General features: G+C 43.4%; 1 protein-coding gene across 2 annotated transcripts; it reads right to left on the minus strand.

Moving 5' to 3' along the window:
- Positions 1–3,535: 3,535 nt before the first annotated feature.
- On the minus strand, positions 3,536–24,739 carry LOC106612701 (neuroblast differentiation-associated protein AHNAK). Of its 2 annotated transcripts, none has more exons than XM_014214127.2 (7): positions 24,459–24,739; positions 15,661–15,716; positions 15,434–15,541; positions 14,140–14,262; positions 13,808–13,964; positions 13,166–13,359; positions 3,536–13,052 (listed from the first exon to the last, which is right to left on the minus strand). In XM_014214127.2, exons 1-7 carry the CDS (start codon positions 24,514–24,516, stop codon positions 4,098–4,100), a joined length of 9,651 nt encoding a protein of 3,216 aa, XP_014069602.2. In that variant the 5' UTR covers positions 24,517–24,739; the 3' UTR covers positions 3,536–4,097. The 2 variants fall into 2 exon arrangements, with proteins under 2 accessions (XP_014069602.2, XP_014069600.2); XM_014214125.2 differs by lacking the exon at positions 24,459–24,739 and adding an exon at positions 22,346–22,489.
- Positions 24,740–26,051: the final 1,312 nt, after the last annotated feature.

Raw genomic sequence — 26,051 nt, forward strand, 5'->3', positions numbered from 1 at the left:
TCGGCCCCCCTTTTCCTATAGTCCATGATCATCTCCTTTGTCTTGCTCACGTTGAGGGAGAGATTGTTGTCCTGGCACCGCACTGCCAGTTCTCTGACCTCCTCCCTATAGGCTGTCTCATCGTTGTCGGTGTTCAGGCCTACCACCGTAGTATCATCAGTAAACCTAATGATGGTGTTGGAGTCGTGCTTGGCCACCCAGTCGTGTGTGCACGGGGAGTACAGGAGGGGACTAAGCATACACCCCTGATGGGCCCCTGTGTTGAGGATCAGCGTGGCAGATGTGTTGTTGTCTACCCTTACTAATTGGGGGCGGCCTGTCAGGAAGTCCAGGATCCAGTTGCAGAGGGAGGTGTTTCGTCCCAGGGTCCTTAGCTTAGTGATGAGCTTTGTGGGCACGATGGTGTTGAACACTGAACTGTAGTATATGAACATCATTCTCACATCGGTGCTCCTTTTGTCCAGCTGGGAAAGGGCAGTGTGGAGTGTCATCCAAGCTCACAACGTTCAATACACCATTTGGACGCTAGAGGTGTCGTCGCCTGCCTTTCGGGATTATCTCAGCCCAAGACGAGTTTCAGCGAAAGATTGATTGTGGACGATTGTGGACATCCTCGTCTATGGTCGAACCAAAAAGGACACAACAGAAAGCTCTGCACGATGCTGCAAAGGTCCTGCGAGAGAGGAGTATAGCTCAACCCTGTGAAGAGCACAGTCGGCGCCACCGAGGTCAGCTACTTCAGACATTGTCTCACAGTGGATGAGATCAAACCAGATCCACAGAAGATCTCAGCCGTAAAGGAGATGGAGCTACCAAAGAACCGCGTCGAGCTGAAAACAGTACTTGGCATGGTCAACTACTTAGCCAAGTTCGCCCCCAGCCTCTCCGATGCCAACGCACACCTGTGTCAGCTGCTAAAGCAGTCCAGTGAGTTCCTCTGGGACAAACAACATGATATTTCTTTCCAGAAAGTAAAAGACTTGATCACGAGAGAACCAGGACCAATCCTTGCCTACTATGACACCAACAAAGAGCTCAGACTCCAAGTGGACGCATCAAAGTATGGACTAGGTGCAGTGCTACTGCAAGAAGTAAAGCCCAACGGCTATGTTTCCAAATCTCTCACAGACAGTGAAATCAACCACGTGGAAATCGAAAAGAACTGTACGCCATTCTGTTCGGATGCAAGTAGGCTTGGGCGGTATCCAGATTGTCATACCTTCATACATCATTGTGCCATACCATCATTCATTGTGCCATACCAGGATATTTGGTAATACCAGCACTGAACACAAGGGGAGCTATTTTCTAACCCCACTGAGTCTCTGTAATCCGAAGGTTAGAAATGCTAACAAGTACATGCAAAATCCCATAGAGAATGCTAACTAAATATATTTGCAGGACAGACAACCCAGCTCACAAAGTTTTACCAGTAACTAAAGAATGCTACTCACAGTTTGCTGCACGCATAAAACAAATATTAGATAGCAAGGCTCTTGATCCAGGAGGGGATTCTCTGCTGTTACCAAGCAAAGCTTGATTTTGGAAGAAGCTAACCACTTAGCTAGATCGCTAACTAGCTACTAAATTAGCAAACCAAATGCACAACTGCAGAGCATTTAGCACATTTTAGACAGTTAACTTAATAGTTGTTAAACATTTAGTAGTGAATACCACACTGTAACTAGATCACCTGGCACGTGCTGCACAGCACTGAGTGACTCACAAGGCTCCAGTCTCTCATTGTTGTGTGCTTGTAAACAAACACCATGTGACTGGGGACTATATGTAAGCTTCATAATGAAAAATTGTGACAGGTGAAATGAAGAATGAGATCTTATTTATCTCCTAACGTATTGCACAAGTTGACTGAGATACTTACCTAAAAAGTTTAAACGGTATTGAAAAAACATCCTGTGTCTATTTCCAAATACCCCGGTATACGGTATATCGCGCAAGCCTAGACGTAAGTGTTTCCATCAGCCCCTCGAGTCAATCGTGAGGAAACTGCTAGCAGCAGCCCCACCAAGGCTACAGAGATTGATCCTTCATGTAATATTTCATAATCATTCCCCCGTTCAGGCAAAGACATCCCTGTCACTGTCACACTCTCCAGGAAGGTTCCTACCTACAAGGACAGCAGCCTCGGTGAAGGCATGGAGATGTAGGTACACACTGTGTACAGCAACTTACCTGTTAGTGACACAAACTGAAGGGGATCCGAGCAGAAACAGAAAAAGACACACAACTCACACAGCTCAGGAAAGTCATACAGGATGGATGGCCTGAGAGGAGAAAATGCCCACATAGCGGCTCAGAGTTTTGGAACCATTGTGATGAACTGTCACAGATCAGTGGAATTGTTTTCAAGGGAGAGAAAATCAGAATTCCTGACACTCTCAGAGAAGAGATGTTGTTGAAGATCCATGCTGGACACATGGGCATTCAAAAGTGCAAACAGAGAGCACGGGACATTTTGTTTTAACCTGGAATGTGCAAACAAATAGAGGACATTGTTGTAAAAGGCCAAACCTGTCTTGGTCGACTCCCCTCAAATACCAAAGAGCCCATGATACCTCATGATACCTTGCTAGAAGTTCGCGTTATGCGCCTTCCCTCCCTTGTTTAGTAACCTTCTGTATTATGTAACCATATCAAACATAACATATCAAAATAATTTAAGTGTCCCGGATTTACGTTTACTATGTTACGTCTAGTCTATGAAACCAGGCTGGTGGAGAAAGACCATCTCATTTCAAGCAAGCACATTTCCATCCATGTTTACTCTCCTCGCTGACTCTCCTCAATTAACTTTGACCTTTTTCAAAAGGAGGGGACAGAGGAGAGAGGATGCAGGACAAATCGAATTGATAAAAGGCCCATGACTATGTTGTGATAAGGCGAGGAAGTATGTTTGAAATGTCTGCTGTATTTGACAGGAGAGGGAGCTGTTCGCTTAGAAAGACAATAATTTGGAAGACGATACAACTTAATTTTTTTTTTAGGAATATTAGGTTTATTAATAATATGATCTCTTAACAACATTATTGATAATGCCACTTTGATAACACTTTGCTTTGAAAACTGCTTATTGTGAAGCCATAAGCACTGAAAACATAAGCAGAAAGGTATTTGTAAAAATCTCTCTATACGTATAAACACTGTTAAACTGTGTTATCTGTTCATGTACATGTTCTCTCCTTGTCGTGCACCATTCTATATGGTTATTTCCAATTTTCAGCTCCAACAGGCATTAAATCTGGTTAAGGAAAACTTTGTAAACTTGTTTGACAGAGGATTGCTGGGACTCTTCCCATGCAGTAGAGCACACACATTGAATTCCTACTTTCTAACTCACCAAAAAAGAAAAGGAAAATGGAGACATTGAGACATTGTTTTGTCCAAGAGGTTTTGCATTAATTTTGAAATATTTCAATCTGTTTCTTTAAACCATGGCTTAATATCAGATGATAGTTTCCTATTCTTTTAGGTTTTGTCTACTTATCTTGAGTCTCATAGAGAGTGTTGAAATGGATTGCATTGTAGAAGCCTTTAATCTTACATTTCAATGTATGGTATAATTACAAGAAATCTTCATATATCAAAAAGAAAAAACAAGCTGAAGTAAGTAAATGATGAAACCACAAATCTCACACCATCCTCAAGCCTCAGTTACATTAACACAAATCACTACTATCCTTATTACTATTCCAATCATCGGTAATATGAAAATAATTACATGTTTCATTAAGTAAGCAGGCAACATGTCAATGTATTTACATACAAATTGCTTTTGGTAAATTGGTTTGTGTTCTTTGTCAGTCTAATTCTACAATCATACCAAAGTAAATGTCGGTATATCAAATGGGAAGGCATTGAAAATAGACATTTCCTTTGGGAAATTAAAATGTGTGGTATTTTTGAATAAAAAAGATATCAACAACAATACATAATGAATTGACATTCAGATTTAAACCACTCAAATTATCAAAGATGATGAAGACTAAAATAGAAAGAAAACATGGAGGAACCTTTACAAAAACAGTCGTCACATCAGGACAGAGGGAAAATATATTACTCTCACATCTCTTCGGACTTCAGTAATTACAATGGGATAGCGATGTGTGGGTTTGACCAGTTCTGGACTCTGTTACCGTATTTTTTGTCGTCTTTGTCACCACAGTTACGGTTCCCTCCTTTGTTGTGGTAACATTCTCCTCAGACACCTCCTGCGTGGAGAACCCCATGCTTGGCATCTGGAGCCGGAAGGTACCTGCAGTTTCATCTACACCCTGGCATTGGAGCGAGGATCTGCTGCCCTGGGGAGAACCTTCTGGTGTAATGAGGAGGATTCCTGTTGAGTTGGGTTTCAGGTTGAATTTGGGGGCCTTGAACCAGGTCGACTGCTTTCCTTCCAGCTCCTTCTTGCTGCTCTCAGCCTCTGCCTGCCCCCTAGACTTCCCTGGAGCAAAGCCAATGGAGACCATGGGCGTTGGTGATTCTGAACTATCCTGATATAGCATTTCTGTCCTGGCCGACGAGGACACCACATTGTCTTGAGTTTCCTCCTCTCCTTTTGATGTCTTCTTCTTAAATCCCGGGAAGGACATTTTGCCTGATTTCACTTTCTTCCCCTTGGTTTCTCTGTCAGTTCCTGAGGACTCCTTGACAAGCTTAGCACTTATTTCAAGGTCCTCTTCTCCGCTGCCTATTTTTGAATATGGCGATGAGAACTCTATCTTTGGAAGCTTGAGCTTCACAAACTTAGCTTTATCCTCCTTGGATCCATTCTGGAATGTTGAAACTTTCTTACCATTGAGGGTGGAACTAGACCCCTCACCTTTTAGGGTTACATCAAATGAACCTGTTTTGCCTGGAGAGAAGGTGACTTTGGGAATTTTTTGCTTTGCTCCCTTTGACTTGTTATCTCCATCCACGTCTCCTTCAATGCTCAAAGCAACACTCTTTTCCTTGGATCCTGACTTTCCAAATGATGGCTTCATTTTGATCTTTGGCAATCTGATTTTAGCCTCTCCAGACTCTACACTTGCTTCACATATAGTGGACATAGTGGAGTGGTCTGTTTGGGGATTCACCAAAACAAATACAGCTTTTTTAACTTTGGGCATTTTAGGGCCTTCATACTCAACCTCTGGGTCCTTTAAATGTACTCTAGCTTCAGGTGAAGAAATAGCAGGTAAAGCCACCCCGAACTTGGGTATTTTGATTTTTTGTCTTGTACTTGTATCTGCCCCTTGGTCCTCAGCTTGAGATGCTCCAATATCAAAGTCTATATCTGGTATTTTGGGGACTTTGATTCCAAGATTAGGTAATGTGAATCCATTCTCTGTGCTGGCATCTGTGCCAGTGGGCTCGGCAGAGCCTTGTTTGCTCTTTAGCCCCACAGACGGTAGAGTAACCTTTGGCATTTGAAACTTGATACCATCTTTGTTTTCTTGTTGTCCGCTGTTGACCTGAGATCTGAGACCTGAGATCTCCACATTAGGGAGTTTGAATTTTGGCAATTTAGCACTCATCTCTGGACCATGACGTTCATCCTCTTGGCTGGCTCCTTTGGATACTGAGAAGCCCACATCTGGGAGGGAGATGTTTGGCAACACAGAACCACCTGCCTTCGCATCTGCCGCCACATCTGCACCTTTGCCAAGCTTTGTCTTCTTAATCATAAATCTACCACTGGCCCCTTCATTCTCTTTCCCAGTCTTCTTTGTGGCTGCAGCTAATACTTGATCTCCATTGTTCTTCATTTTTGGTATTACAATTTTGAATTTGGTGCCTTTGACTTTTGGCCCCTTACCTTTGGTATCAGAAGTTTTAAGGTCTAAGTCAGGCAACTCTATTATTTGTCTGTCCTTCTTTCCCTCAGCTTTATGGAAGCCTATATCCAGCTCCAGATCTCCTTTTGGGCACTCTATGTCAATCGTTGGCATTTTGATTTTCATCTTATGGTCTCCCTCAGAATGTGAACCAGTTTTGTCTGAACTTTTCCCATGAACCTCAGCTTCATGGTTGGGTTTTCCAACATTCATGTCCAAATCAAGGTTGGGAGTTGTATACTTTGGTAAACCAATCAAAGGCATTTTTATCTTTCCTTCTGCCTCAGCATTGGGCTGTTTAATTTCAGCATCAATGTCACCAGAATTTCCCTTTGGCATTGTAATATCTATATTTGGCAGTTTGATTTCTGGCATCTTATATCTTCCACCCTCACCATCCATTTCCAATTCAGGTGCATTAACATCTCCAGTTTTTCCTTTTGGAAGTGATATGTCTACCTTTGGCATTTTCATATGTGGCGTCTTGAATTTTCCTCCTTCTCCCTCAATTTCCAAATTAGGTGCATTAACATCTCCAGTTTTTCCTTTTGGAAGTGATATATCAACATTTGGCATTTTCATATGTGGCATCTTCAATTTTCTGCCCCCTCCTTCAATTTCCATCTCTGGTTCTTCAATTTCTCCACCTTTTCCTTTGGGAAGTGCTATATCAATGTTTGGCATTTTCATATGTGGCATCTGGAATTTTCCTTCATCTCCCTCAATTTCCGATTCAGTTGCATTAACATCACCAGTTTTTCCTTTTGGAAGTGATATATGAATATTTGGCATTTTCATATGTGGCCTCTTGAATTTATCTCCTTCCATTTCCATTTCTGGTGCACTGATGTCTCCAGACTTTCCCTTCGAAATTGATAAGTCTACCTTTTGCATTTTAATTTGTGGCATCTTGAATTTTCCTCCCTCTCCATGAATTTTCATGTCTGGTCCTTCAATCTCTCCACTTTTTCTTTTTGGAAGTGATATATCAATATTTGGCATTTTCATATGTGGCATCTTGAATTTTCCTCCCTCTTCCTGAATTTCCATGTCTGGCCCTTCAATCTCTCCACCTTTTCCTTTGGGAAGTGATATGGCAATATTTGGCATTTTCATATGTGGCATCTTGAATTTTCCACCCCCTCCTTCAATTTCCACCTCTGGTCCTTCAATCTCTCCACTTTTTCCCTTGGGAAGTGATAAATCAATATTTGGCATTTTCATATGTGGCATCTTGAATGTTCCTCCTTCTCCTTCCATTTCAATTTCTGGTGCACTGATGTCTCCAGACTTTCCCTTCGGTAGTGATAAGTCTACGTTTGGTATCATCATATGTGGCATCTTGAATTTTCCTCCCGCTCCCTGAATTTCCATGTCTGGCCCTTCAATCTCTCCACTTTTTCCCTTGGGAAGTGATAAATTAATATTTGGCATTTTCATATGTGGCATCTTGAATTTTCCTCCCTCTTCCTGAATTTCCATGTCTGGCCCTTCAATCTCTCCACCTTTTCCTTTGGGAAGTGATATGGCAATATTTGGCATTTTCATATGTGGCATCTTGAATTTTCCACCCCCTCCTTCAATTTCCACCTCTGGTCCTTCAATCTCTCCACTTTTTCCCTTGGGAAGTGATAAATCAATATTTGGCATTTTTATATGTGGCATCTTGAATGTTCCTCCTTCTCCCTGAATTTCCATGTCTGGCCCTTCAATCTCTCCACCTTTTCCTTTGGGAAGTGATATGGCAATATTTGGCATTTTCTTATGTGGCATCTTGAATTTTCCTCCATCTCCCTCAATTTCGAATGCAGGTACATTAACATCTCCAGTTTTTCCTTTTGGAGGTGATATATCAACATTTGGCAATTTCATATGTGGCATTTTGAATTTTCCGCCCCCTCCTTCAATTTCCATCTCTGGCCCTTCAATCCCTCCACTTTTTCCTTTGGTAAGTGATATATCAACATTTGGCATTTCCATATGTGGCATCTTGAATTTTACACCTTCTCCTTCAATTTCCGCTGTGGATACATCCATTGCTCTATGTTTTCCTGTTGGAAGTGATATGTCAACCTTTGGCATTTTAATGACAGGCATCTTGAATTTTCCACTCCTTCCTTCAATTTCAACCTTGGATGCATCAATGTCACCAGTTTTTTCTTTAGGAAGTGATAAATCTATATCAGGCATTTTGATGTTTGGCATTTTAAATTTGCCTCCCTCCCCCTCAATTTTTGTTTCATGCTTGATTTTAGGCAGAGTTACATCAAGGTCAATTTTGGGTGCTGATACATCAATAGTTGGCATTTTAGGGATTTTCAGGTTTCCTTCATAACCTCTGATGTCAGCCTCAGACACATCCACCTCAGCCTTTGGGAGTAACACTTCTTGCTCAGATTTCTTGGCAGCTGGCAGGGATATCTCCACTGATGGTATTTTTACCTTTCCTTCGACATCTAGTTCAGCACCGGGTCCACTCCTGTCAAAGTCTATCTCCTGTGAGCCAAACCCTGGCATGGAGAACTTTGGCATTGTGATTGTATCATCGGGTGCATGAAAGCCACCTTTCCCTTTCATTCCACTATCCATTGAGACATCTATTTCTCCCTCTGGTAGTTTACCTTTAGGAGATGACTTCTTAAACTTTGGGAATTTTTGTCTATATTTTCTATTTGTTTTGTCCTCTGGATGTTCTATACTGATCCCTGGCTTTGGAATGTCCACTTTCCCTTTTTTTGTCTTGATTTCCACATCAGGGCTGGCTATTGATACATCTTTCTTAGATATTCCAAACATTGGCATTTTCATTTTGGGCTTCGTTAGTTTACCTTCTATTTTTCCATCTCCGCGTACGCCGGCTGATGCTGGTCTGCCCTCAATTTCCGCTCGTGGGGGGCTAATATCAATATCATCCTCTGTGCCATATCCTTCTAGGTTTACATCTCCACTAGACTTTCCACCAAATTTAGGGAGAGAAAATCTTGGCTTTTTAAGAGAGACATCTGGCATGTCAAAACTTGACCCAGAGGATGGCCTACCACCCTCTGCTTTTAGTAGCTCCACCTCTTCCCTATCATCTCCTTTAGCTTTTGACAGCCCAGAGTCTAAGTCAACCTTTGGTGCAGATATGTCTACTGTTGGCAGTTTAACAGTTGGTAACTTGACACCACTCCTACCCTCTGCTTCGATTTTGGGCATTTTAAACTTCCCCCCTTTGACTTCAAGGCCTTCTTTGACATCACCCACTGGGTGCTTCATCTTTGGTAGTGACACATCAAATGAGGTCATATGAAACTTTCCTCCATTTCCAGAATGTTCTTCAATGTCAGTTTCTCCCTCTGCTTTTCCTTTTGGAAGTGAAATATCAATCTTTGGCATTTCAAACTTCCCTCCTTTGATGTCCGGTCCTTCTAAACTGACATCTGGTCCTAGTGACTTCATTTTTGGAAGGGAAACGTCAAATGTAGGCATATGAAATCTTCCTCCTTTTCCAGAATGTCCTTCAATGTCAATTTCCCCCTCCATTTTTCCTTTGGGAAGTGAAACATCAATCAATGGCATTTCAATATTTCCACCTCTGGCTTCGGGGCCTTCTACTTTGACTTCACCTTCAGGCAACTTCCAAAAAGGAAGGGAAATGTCATTTGAGGGCATGTGAAACTTGCCCCCTTTGCCACCATGCCCCTCAACCTCAAGATCTTCTTCAGTTTTCCCTTTAGGAAGAGAAATGTCAATGTTAGGTATATGTATTTTGTTGCCTTTCCCTTCCGGTCCCTCTAGTTTGATGTCACCCTCTGGGAGCTTCATTTTTGGTAGCGATACATCAAACTTTGGCATATGAAACTTTCCTCCTTTTCCAGAATGTCCTTCCATGTCAATTTCTCCCTCTGCTTTTCCTTTTGGAAGTGTAATATCAATTGTTGGAATTTCAAACTTTCCACCTTTGGCTTCAGGGCCTTCTACTTTGACTTCACCCTCAGGCAACTTCATTTTTGGAAGAGAAATGTCAATTGAGGGCATGTGGAACTTTCCACCTTTGCCACCATGACCGTCAACCTGAAGATCACATTCTGCCTTCCCCTTTGGAAGAGAATTGTCAATGGCAGGCATATGTATTTTGCCACCTTTCACTTCTGGCCCCTCTAATTTCATGTCACCATCATTTGACTTCATTTTTGGCAAGGACATGTCGAATGTGGGCATGTGAAACGTTCCTTTTTTCCCCAAATGTCCTTCAATGTCTATTTCCCCTTCTGTTTTTCCTTTTGGAAGGGAAATATCAATCTTTGGCATTTCAAACTTTCCACCTTTCACATCAGGGCCTTCTAGGCTGACTTCTCCTTCTGGTGTCTTCATTTTTGGAAGTGATATATCCAATGCTGGCATTTGGAACTTGCCTCCATTTCCAGACTGTCCTTGAGTGTCAATCTCACCCTTTTCCTTGGGAAGGGAAAAGTCCATTGTTGGCACATGAAACTTCCCTCCTTTGATGTCCGGTCCTTCTAAACTGACATCTGGTTCTAGTGACTTCATTTTTGGAAGGGAAACGTCAAATGTAGGCATATGAAATCTTCCTCCTTTTCCAGAATGTCCTTCAATGTCAATTTCCCCCTCCATTTTTCCTTTGGGACGAAAAATATCAATTGATGGCATTTCAATCTTTCCCCCTCTGGCTTCGGGGCCTTCTACTTTGACTTCACCTTCAGGCAACTTCATTTTTGGAAGGGAAATGTCAATTGAGGGCATGTGAAATGTGCCCCCTTTGCTTGCATGTCCCTTAGCTTCTCCTTCCATTTTTCCTTTTGGAAGAGAAATGCTCATCATTGGCATATTAATGTTCCCCCCTTTGACTTCAGGGCCTTCTAGTCTGACTTCACCACCTGGTGTCTTCATTTTTGGAAGTGATATATCGAATGCTGGCATTTGGAACTTGCTTCCTTTTCCAGAATGTCCTTCAGTGTCAATTGCTCCCTTTCCCTTGGGAAGGGAAAGGTCAATTGTTGGCATATGACACTTTCCTCCCTTGACTTCTGGTCCTTCTAAACTGATATCTGCTTCTGGTGACTTCATTTTTGGAAGAGAAATGTCACATGTGGGCATATGAAATTTTCCTCCTGCTTCAGAATCTCCTTCAACATTGATGTCACCTTCCACTTTTCCTTTTGGTAGCGAAATGCCAATTGTAGGCATTTTAAACTTCCCTCCTTTGACTTCAGGTCCCTCTGTGTTGACCTTACCCTCTGGTGACTTCAATTTCGGGAAAGAAATGCCGAATTTGGGCATCTTAAACTTGCCCCCTTTACTGACATGGCCTTCAATGTTATCTTCTCCCGCTGTTTTGCCTTTTGGAAGGGAAACATCAATATTTGGCATCTCAGCCTTTCCACCTTTAATTTCAGGGCCTTCTACTTTGGCTTTACCCTCTGGTAACTTCACTCTTGGAGCAGAAATATCAAGTGAAGGCATGTGAAACTTTCCGCCTTTAGATGCATCTCCTTCAACGCTCATGTCACCTTCTGTTTTTCCTGTTGGAAGTGAACAATCTATAGTGGGCGTATGAAATGTGCTGCCTTTCACATCAGATCCTTCTATTTTCATGTCACCCTTTGGTAACTTTATTTTTGGAAGAGAGACATCAAATGAGGACATTTGAAACCCTTCTACATCGACTTCTGTTCCTGACGACCTCATTTTTGGAAGAGAGAACTTTCCTTCTTTTCCTACATTTGCATCAATGCTGACTTCACCCTCTGTTTTTCCTTTGGCAAGGGAAATATCAAGTGTGGGCATTTCAAACTTTCCCCCTTTCAATTCAGGTCCCTCTAACCTGGCATCACCCTTTGTTTTAGGAAGCGAAATGTCGCATGAGGGCATTTTGAACCTACCTCCTTTTCCAGAATGTCCCTCAACGTTAATATTCCCCTCTGCTTTTCCTTTAGGGAGAGATATGTCAATAGAGGGCATTTTAATTTTGCCACCCTTCACTTCAGGTCCTTCTACATTCATTTCTCTCTCTGATGTCTTCATTTTTGGTAGAGAAATGTCAAATGTGGGCATCTGAAATTTACCTCCTTTTCCTAAGTATCCTTCAATGTCCACCTCTCCCTCTGCTTTACCTTTCGGGCGTAAAAGGTCAACTTTTGGCATGTTCAACTCCCCTTTGACTTCAGGCCCCTCTATATTCATATGCTCCTCTGAAGACTTGAATTTTGGAAGAGAAACATCGAAAGTTGGCATTTTGAACTTGCCTCCTTTTCCAATGTGTCCTTCCACATCAACATTGGTTTCTGCTGGTATCATCTTTGGCAGGGAAATGTCAACAATTGGCAGGCAAATTTTTCCACCCTTTTCTGGACCTTCAAAATCCATGTTAGATGATCCAATCTTTGGAAATGAGATGTCAGTTTTGGGCATGGATATATTTGGCCCTTTAAAAAAGGGTCCCTCTGTCTCATCTGGCACTGTACGCCGGGTGTCCAGCTGTAGATCTATGTTGGGTGCAGAGATGTCAATAGCTGGCATTTTAATGCCAGATAGCCCTGTTGACCCTTCAGCTAAACGTTTTGCTTTTATCTCACCATCAATTTCGTCAGAGTGGCAGGCTGAGGGGAGTTTTAATGAAAGCTCTACCTCTCGGTGCATCAATTTTGACCCCTCCTTGACTTTCACATCTGGTTTCTGTAGGTCAACGTCCTTGTTTCCAGATGGCAAACTGAATTCCACTGAGGGTGGTGTGAATTTAACATCCGGAGGTTTCAGGTCCAGGGACCCTTCAGACAAGGCAGTGTCTGATTTAGTCTTTTTTGTTTTAGGGAAATGAATTCCGAACCTGTGGCCCTTTCCTTTGACTTTAGCTCCAGGCACGTCTGGCAGGGAGACATCAGCCTGTCCCGCTGGTTCTGTTATGTCAACTTCTCCTGTAGCCGCCTCAGCACCATTTGCTTTCATCCTGGGACACCTTATCATTCTCTTCTTCCTGCCAGTGGCGACCACTCCTCCATGCTGCTCAGTTCCCTCTGCCTTCCCATCCTTCCTCAGCTTGAACTTGGGGAAGGCAAACTCCACGTCAACGGGGTTGAGCTCCACCTTGGAAGGTGATCCCTCCATCTCCAACTCTGCTCCAGTGCTCCCTTTCTTGTTCTCCTTCAGCCTTTTCAATCCAAAACGTCCTCCCCTCTTTTTCTTCGCTTTGAAAGGTTTGATGCTCTTGACACTCTGCAACAGAGATGCAAGTATGAGTTAGGTGGACACGAAGCTGATGAATCTGGAATACCCAGTTGTATATCTCATTATCACATTGGCAATTACAAATACTATCATAGCCGTACCATTTTCTGCATCTTGGTTTTGGGTCCTTTCAGTTCCAAGCTGGTGGCGCCAGGGTGCATGGTGACATCAGCACCGGCGATCGTCCTCTTCAGGAAAAAGGAGACTTTATAAGGCTCTGCACACTGCAAGATCTTCAGGGCATCCTCATACTTCACATTGTCAAAGTAGACTCTTGCACTGAGCAACTGATCTCCTGCAAGGACACCAATCAACCAGACAAAAGTGAATATGAGATAAAGAGAACTGGGGGAAATATTGAAGTCTTATAGTTGTGGTTTGCTTTTGACAATCAAAGGGAGGATGTGAAAGGGAATGGCATTTTTGATGTTTACATTTTATTTGCCCAAGATAATGTACATTATGCACGTCAAAACAAGGTGATTGATCAATGACATTACTTACAATAAATTACACAATACACTTAATGGAAGTTACACAAGGAAAGGATGCTGATGGGGAGAAACAAGATGGTTTCAACATTTTCAGTTATTTCTAGTATGGAATTAATTGTATGTTTTAATAGTTTACTGTTTGACATTCTCATTGCTATTTCTATCTATTAAACTAGTCCATAACTAATTTACCTCAGCTGTGTCTCATAGCTTTATATTCATGCAACTCTAATTTCCCCGTCCAGTTACCTTGCTGGAGGCTAAGATGCTTTGCTGCTGTGGAGTCTTTAAGGACGTCCTTAATGAAGATGCCTCGCTCCCCTCCACCTGTGACACTGTAGCCACTGGCTCCAGCCTCAGCCTCTGTCTCCATCACAACCTCCACCACCTCAGATGCAGTTTCCTCCTGTAAAGACACACCAGAGGAGAGGGTTTCCTCACAAGTCTCTTGTCTTCAAACGTAAACAGTAGAATGGCACGCGATTCTGAGTGTTTTCTGCGCATGTGTAAATATCTACAGTGATATCACCAAACAACGTGGTTACTGTTTCATGAGTATTAGTTGTTTCTTGGCTCTTTACCACCGCTTGGGCCTCGGTTGAAGAATCCATCTCTGCTTCGGCCAAATGAGACGTCTCTTTCAGGTGGCTTCTCTTCAGACTCAGCACCTGCTTCAGCTCTGCATGAAGTTTCTCTTTCTGAACCTAAAAAGGAAGGAAGCATTGTATCCGTGTTGATGGCTCAGTTGATTGGACTGTGATAGTAATGACAATAGTTTCGTCATGGGTTCAAATCCAGCATGGGCCACACACAATATAGGTTATTGTGTGTTAACTGTAAGTCCTTTGGATAAAAGTATTTGGCAGGTAAATTACCTTGTAAGCATAGGGGATTGAACCCCAATAAGCTTGATGCGTGTGTTTGTGCTTGCACCAATTAAAATAGCCTATGAATCCTTTGGGATATGGAGAGAAAATACCTATTAGGGATTGACAGAATACCTTCATTATAGCCACTCTCATTCTGAGATTAGAGACATTATTTCTCTAATCACATGGGCTTGGACACTCTATAAGCTTTGTGTGAGCTGCAGCCCTGACCCAAACCTTACTGACTGAAGTACAATGACACAGTCAAAACCTGCTGAGGTCATTCTCTCTCCTGGTCGCTTTTCTCAACCGAAACAACCATTCATTTCGCCAAGCTCTGCAGAGATGCCACTGTTTTCATACAGTAGGTGGCAGGGCACAGAGGCAACTACAATTGACATCTTGTGTTAGCACACCAGGTGTTGGGGACTAGAGGATATGTCATAAACATTATTATAATGCATAATACTGTTGTCAATTCTGAAATGCTTCAACTTTATTTTTTTTAAATAGTATATACGAGCGACGTGAAAATATTATATGCCAGTGAGTGCATGTCCATAAACACACAGTGTATTGTTTTCTTTCCTGAATTATATTTAGATCCCTCCCATGTACTTAATTCCGAGTGTCAGCTCCTCCCCTCAGACGCTATAGGGTCCTACATGTTAGCTGAACAGGTCTAAGCACTCCTTCATTCCCATGTCTATCATAAAGTGAGCTGGGTTAGTACGCCACTGACAGAATGTAAGGGAAATGTGCAATATGTATTATGTATGTGGCTATATGTGAAGTGTACAATGTGCATGACAGGGGTAACATGCAATGTATGTATTATGTTGAGTGTGTAATGTACAGTGACTATTTTGTATACTGATAAGCTTTGTGTGAAAACTGTCTTGGTACTGACACTAAGACAGTTTTCCCCTCGGGGACATTAAAGTTCACCATATCCTATCCTTCCCTGGCTTGAGTGTGTTAGGGTATCCAAACAGTCTCCACTCACCACTCTCTCTGGGCTCTCCTGGTCCTCTGGGGAGGCACTGTGGTGAGGGTTGGCGTGGGGGGCGGTGGGAGGCCTGTCCGAAGGGGGAGACCGCCTTTTCTCTTTCACCTGGCTCAGTAGAGGAGATACCAAGTTTAACAGGTCAGTAAATAGCACTGCAGTACACCACTTCATATATGGTATATAGCATCTCTTGAACAAGTGAAAGCCAGATAGTGGCTACTCACGGCTGGTTCTCTGGCCTGGGTAAATACATTACTTTCTTCCAATTCTCTGTCAGAGTCTGCAGACAGAAGGAGATTGGGTCAATGTTGGCGTGTTATGCACTGACAGAGGACAAATCAGAGATCTCAACCAGACTACATCACTTCATAGATATAATCAATGGCTTTACTTTGTCTGCTTTGACCCCATTTCTACATTGGCATGACATAATGTCATGGATACATGGATACAACACATGGATACAAGACGACACGTTCTCTATATAAAAATGTTTTAGCTTGCGGCATGCTCATCGATTTCCAACCATTTGGTTTTGTGACCGGCCTCTCAGACTGCGGTACATTGCTATGGCACTCTTGGAATTATTTCCACGGTTTTGCATATCCCTGCACCACCCACCCTAGCCCCTCAATACCCTTCTACTTATAGGTAGGAGGCACTTGACTTTTTCCCACTATATGGTTTGCTCCCCAGCAATGTCATGCATGTCCTTCCTACCCTTTTGGGTTTCATGTGATGGCTTTTTGATCTGCTTTGGCATGTGTGTTTATGCGTGTGTGCGTGTTTGTCAAGGGGGATCCAGTATTCAGTGTCAGCATATTTCTCATGCCTCTATGGGTGGTGTCGGGTGTCTCAGCCGGTCACGAGAACAAATTACAGACATTCAGAGAGCTCTTGTACAAGATGGCTAAACATTGTGAAAGCAGCAACACCCGCCTTGGATAGTATGCTTCATGAGTACTGGACATTTCAATAATAAGGGTGTTGCGCATCTGATCTTTTATGATCTATATAACGTTAATACCGGTATCAAGAAATAGCTAAATGACTCTAACTTCTTGACATAGCTAAATTAAACAAACCTTTGAGCTTGTGTCCATAATACCCAGGTAAAACAGAGTTCAAATTATACCGTGACATTCAGGGAAGTCTCTATTTTTTTCATGGGACACCCTAGTCTCTTTGTGCACAAGCTTGACATTTTTTGATGGGCCTAATCATAAAGATGTCATTTAACGGTAAAAATGTATTACCTTTTAATGTGCCATGAACACATGAACACAACCAGGCATGATGTTTTCACCTGATTGTCAAACAAATCACTTCAAAATGTAGGCTACCTGCGCATGTTCGCCCACTCTAAAATTATTTGCACAGTGCACTGTGCACAGTGCACTGTGCACCCATTTGATATATGGAAAGAGACATCTGTTAGAAAACACCAATAAGTGTAATGACATCAGGCGATTGTCATTAGGTCTACACTCTTGTAGCCTGAATTAATTCATGCGTTTTGCTGACAAAAATACCTTTTTTGTAGAAAGAAAAGTCGGGGCTGAATACAAGACTGTCCCGGGATGACAAATGCAGCCACGTTATTCACATTTTTTAAACCATGACACAGAGGTGGGGGTGTTTGTTTCATTCGGGATTAAGCTATTATTTGAATATTTACCACTGTAGCAGTAGGCTACAAATTGCATTTTAAACAAATAGGAGAATGGCTACATTTGCATTATTTAGAGTTTGACTTTTGTTGCATTTAAGGGGGCTCCCCAATTAGATTTGATAATTAAGTAACAGACCTTGACTTGGGGGTCAGCTATTTGCTTCTAGGATATGGGAAAGGACAGGGCAGTTCACTAACATTCTCCCAACATCAAACAGCCTGATCCCAGTCTCATGAGGGTGTCAGTCAGAACACTGGTTAAGAATGGGATAATAATGGGATCTTGTGATGTGTGGCCTTGTTTTTGGCGGATTGTGCAACAACAACAACGCCAGAGGAATGAAAGCGATATGAGCTATCTAATCTCCAATTAAGCAACATCTAATTGAATTATAATTGAAATATGTTTTTACTGTGGAGTTGTTATGAAGTCAGGTTTCTGCCATTGGTATTGTGCCCTTTGTATGGTACTCTGCATTGCTTTCATAAATAAACCCTTTTAAATATACCTGCACGACTGAGTTCTTAGCATAGACCTACCCTTTTCCATCATAGTATTTGATACTGGAATTGTCTCTCTGAAGAAGAATGTTGTTCAAGGACTACAAGCAAATTGACCACACAGATCTAGAGAGGTCTCAGGGAGATGCTTTCAGCAGTGGAGACCAGACTGTTTCACTCACAGAGTTCCAACAAATACACAGTGTGTGTGTACTATGTAGTAGGAAATGGGCCTAATATATTCACCTAATGAATATTTAAATATCCCCACATATAGTAAACATAGCTCTGATAGGAAGTGCTGTGTGTCTCATTTGCTCTGTATATATTTTGCAGTAGTTGAGTCCTAGGGGCTTCCAGGTCAGTCACTTTAAACAGTGATTTGGCTAGTCATCTAGACACCATGTCCAAATACTAATAGAATTCTGCAGAGGATAAATTGTGTTTGTTTTTCTCCATCATTTTGAAAGTTACAGTAATCGGGTTAGCAACTAGGCAACTAAAAGAGAGTCCTCCAAAGTGGGAAGAAAATCAATTTCACTTGGAATGAAAACATTGGAAAGTAATCTACAGTAACCATCACATTGACAGTCTACCACCAGTTACCTCATATGTACAGCCATAGTATGTAGTATTAAGACACACACAGAACAGCTACAGACCTGCTGTGTGGAGAAAGCTAACCTGATTGGTGCTAATTCAATAAATGTCATGAGACCCAGGATGAAGAGGAAGGACCCTTTGTGTACGCTATTAATCAATACTATTCCTGTAATAAGTTGACGTGCAAATATATCAACCAAATAGCATCACGATTTACAGAGAAAAAGTGGTTAGTGTGTGTACAACTCGGGGATAAAGTTATTCTAAAGCTATTGGATTTGGAGAAACAGTTTATTCAAACAGTTCAATGCCGGGGCACATTATGATTCATGAAGAGACCTCATAAAACTGCTACACATAGATTTAAGTGTTCCCAAATGCCCCCATCTGTTTTCGTCAGTTATTGATCTCTACTTTCCCACGAAGATGGACTACTTCCACTAGACGGGACCTATGCCAACTTGAGTTGTGGTGGTGAACATTTTTTTAAAAAATGTATTCCCCCAACTGTGTCCAAAACAAACCCACATTAGACTCCACGACGTTAACTACTGGATGTTGTCAATTCCCTGTTTATCAGGCCAATGAAAGGGAAGCCCTACTCTGCATAGCTGGCATTCCCAGAAATGTTTGAGACTTTAAACCATACAGATTATTTAGTTTCATCTGTCCACAGAATATTTTGCTAGTAGCACTGTGGAACATCCAGGTGCACTTTTGCAAACTTCAGACGTGCAGCAATGTTTTTTTTGGACAGCAGTGGCTTCTTCAGTGGTGCCCTCCCATGAACACCATTCTTGTTTAGTGTTTTACATATTGTAGACTCATCAACAGAGATGTTAGCATGTGTTCCAGAGATTTCCGTAAGTCTTTAACTGACACTAGGATTCTTCTTAACCTCATTGAGCATTCTGTGCTGTGCTCTTAAAGTCATCTTTGTAGGACGGCCACTCCGAGGGAGAGTAGCAACAGTGCTGAACAATTTGTCTTACCGTGGACTGATGAGCATCAAGGCTTTTAGAGATACTTTTGTAACCCTTTCCAGCTTTACACAAGTCAACAATTCTTAATCTTGGGTCTTCTGAGATCTCTTTCGGTCGAGGCATGGTTCACATCAGGCAATGCTTCTTGTGAATAGCAAACTCACATTTTGTAAGTGTTTTTTATAGGGCAGGGCAGCTCTAACCAACGTCTCCAATCTTGTTTCATTGATTGTACTCCAGGTTAGCTGACTCCTGACTCCAATTAGCTTTTGGAGAAGTCATTAACCTAGGGGTTCACATACTTTTTCCAACCTACACTGAATGTTTAAATGATGTATTCAATATAGACAATAAAAATACAATAATTTGTGTGTTATTAGTTTAAGCAGACTGTGTTTGTCTGTTGCTGTGACTTAGACGAAGATCAGATCTAATTTGACGACCAATTTATGCAGAAATCCAGATCATTCCAAAGGGTTCACATACTTTTTCTTACCGCTGTACATATATCTCAGATACAATATCCTATTTAAAAACCGAACTTGATGAAACAGGAGACATCTATAATTTATCGTGGTTGCCTTGGACTGTTAATAATTCAGCATGTTGGCAAAATACGGTTTCAGTGTCTGTGTGACTTGTGAATACATACATACAAACATACATGTCTGGTCTAAACATGGAGATAATCAGTCCTATGACTCTGGTGAGAGGTAAGGTATAGTAGTACCCAACGTGGATTCCTAAAGCATCATGTGCTCCCTGAACATAAATCAGACAGAGTATTAGCAGAGTCTGTAGTCAGGTAATGCACAACGTGAATACACAAAACTAACATGTAACAGTGAACTGAAAATGGGATTGTCTTAGACAGAGATGTCTGTCTTTGAAGAGAACTATGGGAACTGAAGTTCAGACATAGAGAGGATCTGATTGTCCTTTGAAAGCTCAGATGGAAAAATGAGCCACACCCTGGAGCGGACAGGAAATATCTCTTTGTAAACAGGAAACTGGGATATTTTGTGAGATAACTACTCAACAAGGAGGGCAAGACGCAAACAACCTTCCTTCTCCCATGATAATTAAGCAATAAGGCCAAGGGGGTGTGGCATATGGGCCAATATAACACGGCTAAAGGCTGTTTTTAGGCACAACGCAAAACTCTGAGGTGCATTTTTGCTATTGTAAACTGGATACCAACGTAATTAGAGCAATAAAAATAAATGTTTCATCATACCCGTGGTATACGCTTTGATATACAACGGCTGTCAGCCAATCAGCATTTAGGGCTCGAACCACCCAGATTATAATGTCAAATATAGCACTGTTGGGTGATGAATAATGTATTCAAAGCACTGGCATACATCTTAAATCCAGCTTTTATCTGTGTATTTTGATGGCAGTTTTCCTGTGTCAAACTGTGTTTCCTTGTGAGTTTCCCCAGCTTCCTCCAAATCGCCCAACCACCTCTTGACCCTACTACTTCCTCATCTACTAGCGACCCGCCCACTGCTCAAGAAACCTGTCGCTAGGAAACTGTCCTAATTAGTTTTCTTATACACATTAGTTCATACTAACTCTGTCACACTCCCCTACAGCTCAAACAGGATAGGATTCCTGTGATATTATACCACGGAATCCTACACTTTCCCAGTAAATAAAAACTCCCATAAACGTTAATATTTCCATTAAAATCCTTCTTATGATATATCTATAACCCTCTGGCTTGGCTGAATCCACAGCATTGTTGAGGGTCCCATACAGTCTCCCTATTTCAGACGTGATTTTGGGAGGGTTAGCTGCCGCCATGCAGTATTATAAACATCTATCCATAGTATATCAATAACATTCATACCAGATCCGTGCAGTGACGTTAACTCCAGAGCAGACTGTACCCCCCACCCCCACGGATGGTGCTGGTGTCCCATTAACACATTTGACCCCCCCCCCAGAGGAATGGCAGGGGGATCACACACACAGACATTCAACACATGCCATCAAAGGGAGGAGAGGGCTTTGGGAACACGACCCCACCAAGCTGCACTGCTTCTTGACACAGTGCTCGCTTAACCCGTAAGCCAGCTGCACCAATGTGTCGGAGGAAACTCCGTACAGCTGGCGACCACAGTCAGCGTGCACTGCGCCTGGCCCACCACAAGGAGTCGCTAGAGAACGATGGGACAAGAACATCCCAGCCGGCCAAACCCTCCCCTAACCCGGACGACACTGGGCCAATTGTGCACCACCTCATGGGTCTCCCGGTCACGGCTGGCTGCGACACAGCCCAGGATCAAACCCGGGTCTGTAGTGACGTCTTTAGCACTGCGATGCAGTGCCTTAGACATCTGCGCCACTTGGGAGGCCAGCTTATACTTTTACACAATACTTATATGTCTGTTATTGTCATTCCAACCTAGCCTTAACCCTGGGTGGGTCTTGCCCTCAATAGCGGGTTTGCCATTCTACCCACCTTGCCATGGCATCCCAAGCTGTTGGGCTGGGGAGCAACACTCAGATCCTGTGACTGGCAGGTTGCAGCTGTTGCCCGTGTGTAAAAGTAAGACGAAGTGTTTGAAACAACCGCGCGCTGCTGCTACCTATCAGTAGTCTATGCACGTGGGAACAGCAGCAGGCAGCAGCAACCATGCTGAGCATATTGTGTGGTGACATAGCCCTATGTTATCAACAATACAAGTGGCATTTGTCCTTCTAAATGGCCTGTGCACTTATCCAACAAACAATAGCTATGTTCTCAATACCTAAGGGTGTGCAGTCTCCAGACTGCAGTCTATGCTGCACAACCCTTTGCACAGTTGGACAAACTTTTCTATAAAATAAGGGGGAAAGAACATTCTCAAACAACGATGCAGATAACTAGATGAAAAGATATGACATGAACTATACTTAAGTATATTACCACCAGTGATCTTGATTCCATTCTGCATAATGTACAAACATTTGAACAGCCATAACACAGAGGTTAAAAAAGTCCTGCCACTATCCTAACCTGAGATACATGCACCACAGGCACCTACCCACTGCAACAATCCCCTCTTCCACATGAACTGTCTACAAACTCTCAGATCTAACAAGTCATAAGGAGTCAGATGTCAGACAATTCCACTGTAGTGAGATTGAGACTCATCCTACCTGGTTGATACCACTGTCTCAGTGTGCTTCCTCCCTGGGTAGAGGGGAGAGATTCACCAGGCTGATGAGCTGAAATCATACACTGTTCTCTGTCAAACTCTCACTCACTCTCTCCTGATCACCCTGTTACCAGTCAGCCTGTCCCTTCACTGAAACCTCAGTGGGGAAATCTCTAGGTGGGACGTAACGAGAACACTGATTGGACGAGGGCAAAGGGATGCCCCCATATTAGGAAGGTGAGGGGCAGGACTATCAAGATAGGAGGAGGAGGAAGGGGCCAAAAACTTTGACAGGACTCAGTCAGAGTTGCATGAGCTTTCTCCTGCTGCAGATTTGAGAAAAAGACAGGGGACTACTCTTCTTCAGCGACATGTAAATTGCCTGACTGGCTGGCTGCTGGTGACACTGTTTAAATTCCCTGAGGAGTCAAACAAAGTGGTGGAATAACAAAAGGAATTGTCTTCAGATCTGGGGTACTGAAGCTGATGTTGTGGGGCTATTTTTATCCCTAGAGCTCCAAATAAGAACAGGCCTGGGGTCTTCATTTAGAGAAAGTGTGACTCTTCTGGGTAGAGCAGCTGTTGTTGTGAGCTTAACACTGAGTGTGCTGTGCGTTTTCATGGCCTGTTATAAACTGCCCTGCTTGCAGAGCTGAGATAGTGAAAGTGAGTGCTGTGGTGGTTAGTAACCACACTGCCTAGATAGACATGGAGTAATAGCCTCCATTCTGCCAGCTGGACCCCCATGTGAGCCACACAGGTGGTCCCAGTGAGACCAGACCCTGGCCAGGGACCCAAGCCCACTGCTGAAGGCTGCCAGGGGGATCAGGCCGCTTGCATTGTCCTAACGATGTCATTGTTGCATTACGCCGCTAACACAAAACCAGGATTTAGACAGGGGGGTGAGGAGCATTGGGGGGTGAGTTGAGGCGGGCAGCTGGCTTGGCACGGGACAGATTGTCCCAGCGGCACAGCAATCCCTTCGTGTCAGCAGTTCACTGTGCCAGGGCCAGGGAAACCGGAGCTGGCTGGCTGTGGGGGGCTACAGGGGAAAACAACCCCACTGGGATCTGGGATGGGCTCTGCTCAGGGGACAGCTGCAGGCCATAGTGTTGACTGACTCCAGAGGTTGGTCACATATGGTCACATGATCTGTCTGGTCTTTAACCGTGTGTGTGTGTGTGTGTGTGTGTGTGTGTGTGTGTGTGTGTGTGTGTGTGTGTGTGTGTGTGTGTGCGTGCGTGCGTGCGTGCGTGCGTGCGTGCGTGCGTGTGCGTGTACATGTGTGCAAAACATAGACGGAGCAGGCACAAGCCCAACATCTATAGATGATGGGAAGAAAAGCATTTCTTCAAGCTCGCTAATATGACTGCACTATGTGAGGACAGAAACCCAGACATTTGATATGGTAAAGCTAATATGAAATGTACAAACATGGCAACCAGAAAACATATATCTGCTAAGCATCCCCTCCAGCTATGGATCCCTGTCTCAGACCAGGACAAAATCCAAGCATTTAAGAAGACACAAGAAGGAAACAGATCTCAGTAGATAAGCCAGCACAGACGTCATATAACACCAGGAATGTCTGCCAGATAAGGTTATACTATCTTAACACAACTGTCAGCTAAACAATGCTCATATCCTCTTCTCATTTCACCATGACCAGGACCTCCGTCTAGGTGTATTTATAGAGAGACTTGGTGGGGAACCACCCTTTAACATAAATAACAAGAGCAAGAGATGGAATTTGTCTGTGATATGTTTCAGAAGGGAGGTCAACTGGAGTGGTAGGGGTTGCTAGTGCTACCACACAGCACGACATTGAAGCAAGTGGATGGTTAAAACTAAGAACTGATTTGAGTTGCATCTCTTCATAGAAAAAAACAGTTCATGTGAAATAAAAGCCACTTTGGAACACACATTTCTTCCAATAAAAATAGATTGGATTAACCAATAGATTTGATTCAAGACAGAATAAGTCAATGTTGTCACTCATCAATATTGTGTCACCAGAGACTCATCTATTGAATGCAACTCAACAAAGCAATGTCTATCACAATGGGGCTAATGAATAGCAGATCCCCCATCACTCGTCCCCCATCCCTACTGACCTGCATTGGAAGAGGGTGTCCAGGTGACTCTGAATATCCCACGTAGACACTCACACATGGTCCGAAGAGACGCAAACCCACAGAGCACACACACACAAACACACTTTGACACACTGAGAAACAAACAAAAAGAGAGAGATGGGTGCAACTGAATGGACAGATAATTATCTGAAGGTTAGCACTCTGTCTGTCAGTAGGCAGGTGGAAGACCTGGCTGTTGCTGGGCTAGTGTGTAAAAAGAGGGTCCCAGGCTGGGAAAAAGAGAGCGAGAGGGATAGATAGAGAGGGAGGGATAGATGGATGGATGGAGATAGAGAGGCCGACAGGAGCGAGACGGGACAGAATGGGGCCACATTAGCTCAAGTTGAGAGTCAGCAGTTTGGGTGTCCCCCTGGTAAAGCCCTACTCTTTTGTTCGGTGGCGGGATGGCTTTAGCCCCAGCCCAACACGGCCTTGTAAGCAGGCTTAGTGTTAACTGGCCAATGGACACCATGTCAGACAAAGCTCAAAATCAGCCACAATATAATCAAAAGAAAAACACATTCCCCCTGCCTATCCTGTGGTTAACACTCCAACAGGTAGCCTAGTAAGATTATCATACTGTACAGTTAGTCACACACTAGTACCACTACTAACTATGAGCCATGAGGCTGGAGGGACAACTTGAGAACTTGGGGAAAGAGTTCAACAATCGTTTTCAAACTTGATTCCATTTAATTACATTTAACATTTAAGTCATTTAGCAGACGCTCTTATCCAGAGCGACTTACAAATTGGTGCATTCACCTTATAATATCCAGTGGAACAACCACTTTACAATAGTGCATCTAAATCTTTTAAGGGGGGGGTTAGAAGGATTACTTTATCCTATCCCAGGTATTCCTTGAAGAGGTGGGGTTTCAGGTGTCTCCGGAAGGTGGTGATTGACTCCGCTGTCCTGGCGTCGTGAGGGAGCTTGTTCCACCATTGGGGTGCCAGAGCAGCGAACAGTTTTGACTGGGCTGAGCGGGAACTGTGCTTCCTCAGAGGTAGGGAGGCGAGCAGGCCAGAGGTGGATGAACGGAGTGCCCTTGTTTGGGTGTAGGGCCTGATCAGAGCCTGAAGGTACGGAGGTGCCGTTCCCCTCACAGCTCCGTAGGCAAGCACCATGGTCTTGTAGCGGATGCGAGCTTCGACTGGAAGCCAGTGGAGAGAGCGGAGGAGCGGGGTGACGTGAGAGAACTTGGGAAGGTTGAACACCAGACGGGCTGCGGCGTTCTGGATGAGTTGTAGGGGTTTAATGGCACAGGCAGGGAGCCCAGCCAACAGCGAGTTGCAATAATCCAGACGGGAGATGACAAGTGCCTGGATTAGGACCTGCGCCGCTTCCTGTGTGAGGCAGGGTCGTACTCTGCGAATGTTGTAGAGCATGAACCTACAGGATCGGGTCACCGCCTTGATGTTGGTGGAGAACGACAGGGTGTTGTCCAGGGTCACGCCAAGGCTCTTAGCACTCTGGGAGGAGGACACAGGGGAGTTGTCAACCGTTATGGCGAGATCATGGAACGGGCAGTCCTTCCCCGGGAGGAAGAGCAGCTCCGTCTTGCCAAGGTT

The sequence above is a fragment of the Salmo salar genome, chromosome ssa09 (genome assembly GCF_905237065.1).
Source record: "Salmo salar chromosome ssa09, Ssal_v3.1, whole genome shotgun sequence".
In the NCBI taxonomy this organism is placed as follows: Eukaryota; Metazoa; Chordata; class Actinopteri; order Salmoniformes; family Salmonidae; genus Salmo; species Salmo salar.

Excerpts from the sequence above, each read along its gene's own strand:
- LOC106612701 (XM_014214125.2), bottom strand. The coding sequence starts at position 22,424 with ATGATTTCAGCTCATCAGCCTGGTGAATCTCTCCCCTCTACCCAGGGA. Across the intron at positions 14,263-15,433 it reads AGGAGAGCCCAGAGAGAGTG|GTTCAGAAAGAGAAACTTCA; the intron begins GTGAGTGGAGAC and ends CTTCCTTTTTAG. Across the intron at positions 13,360-13,807 it reads GCATCTTAGCCTCCAGCAAG|GAGATCAGTTGCTCAGTGCA; the intron begins GTAACTGGACGG and ends GTGTCCTTGCAG.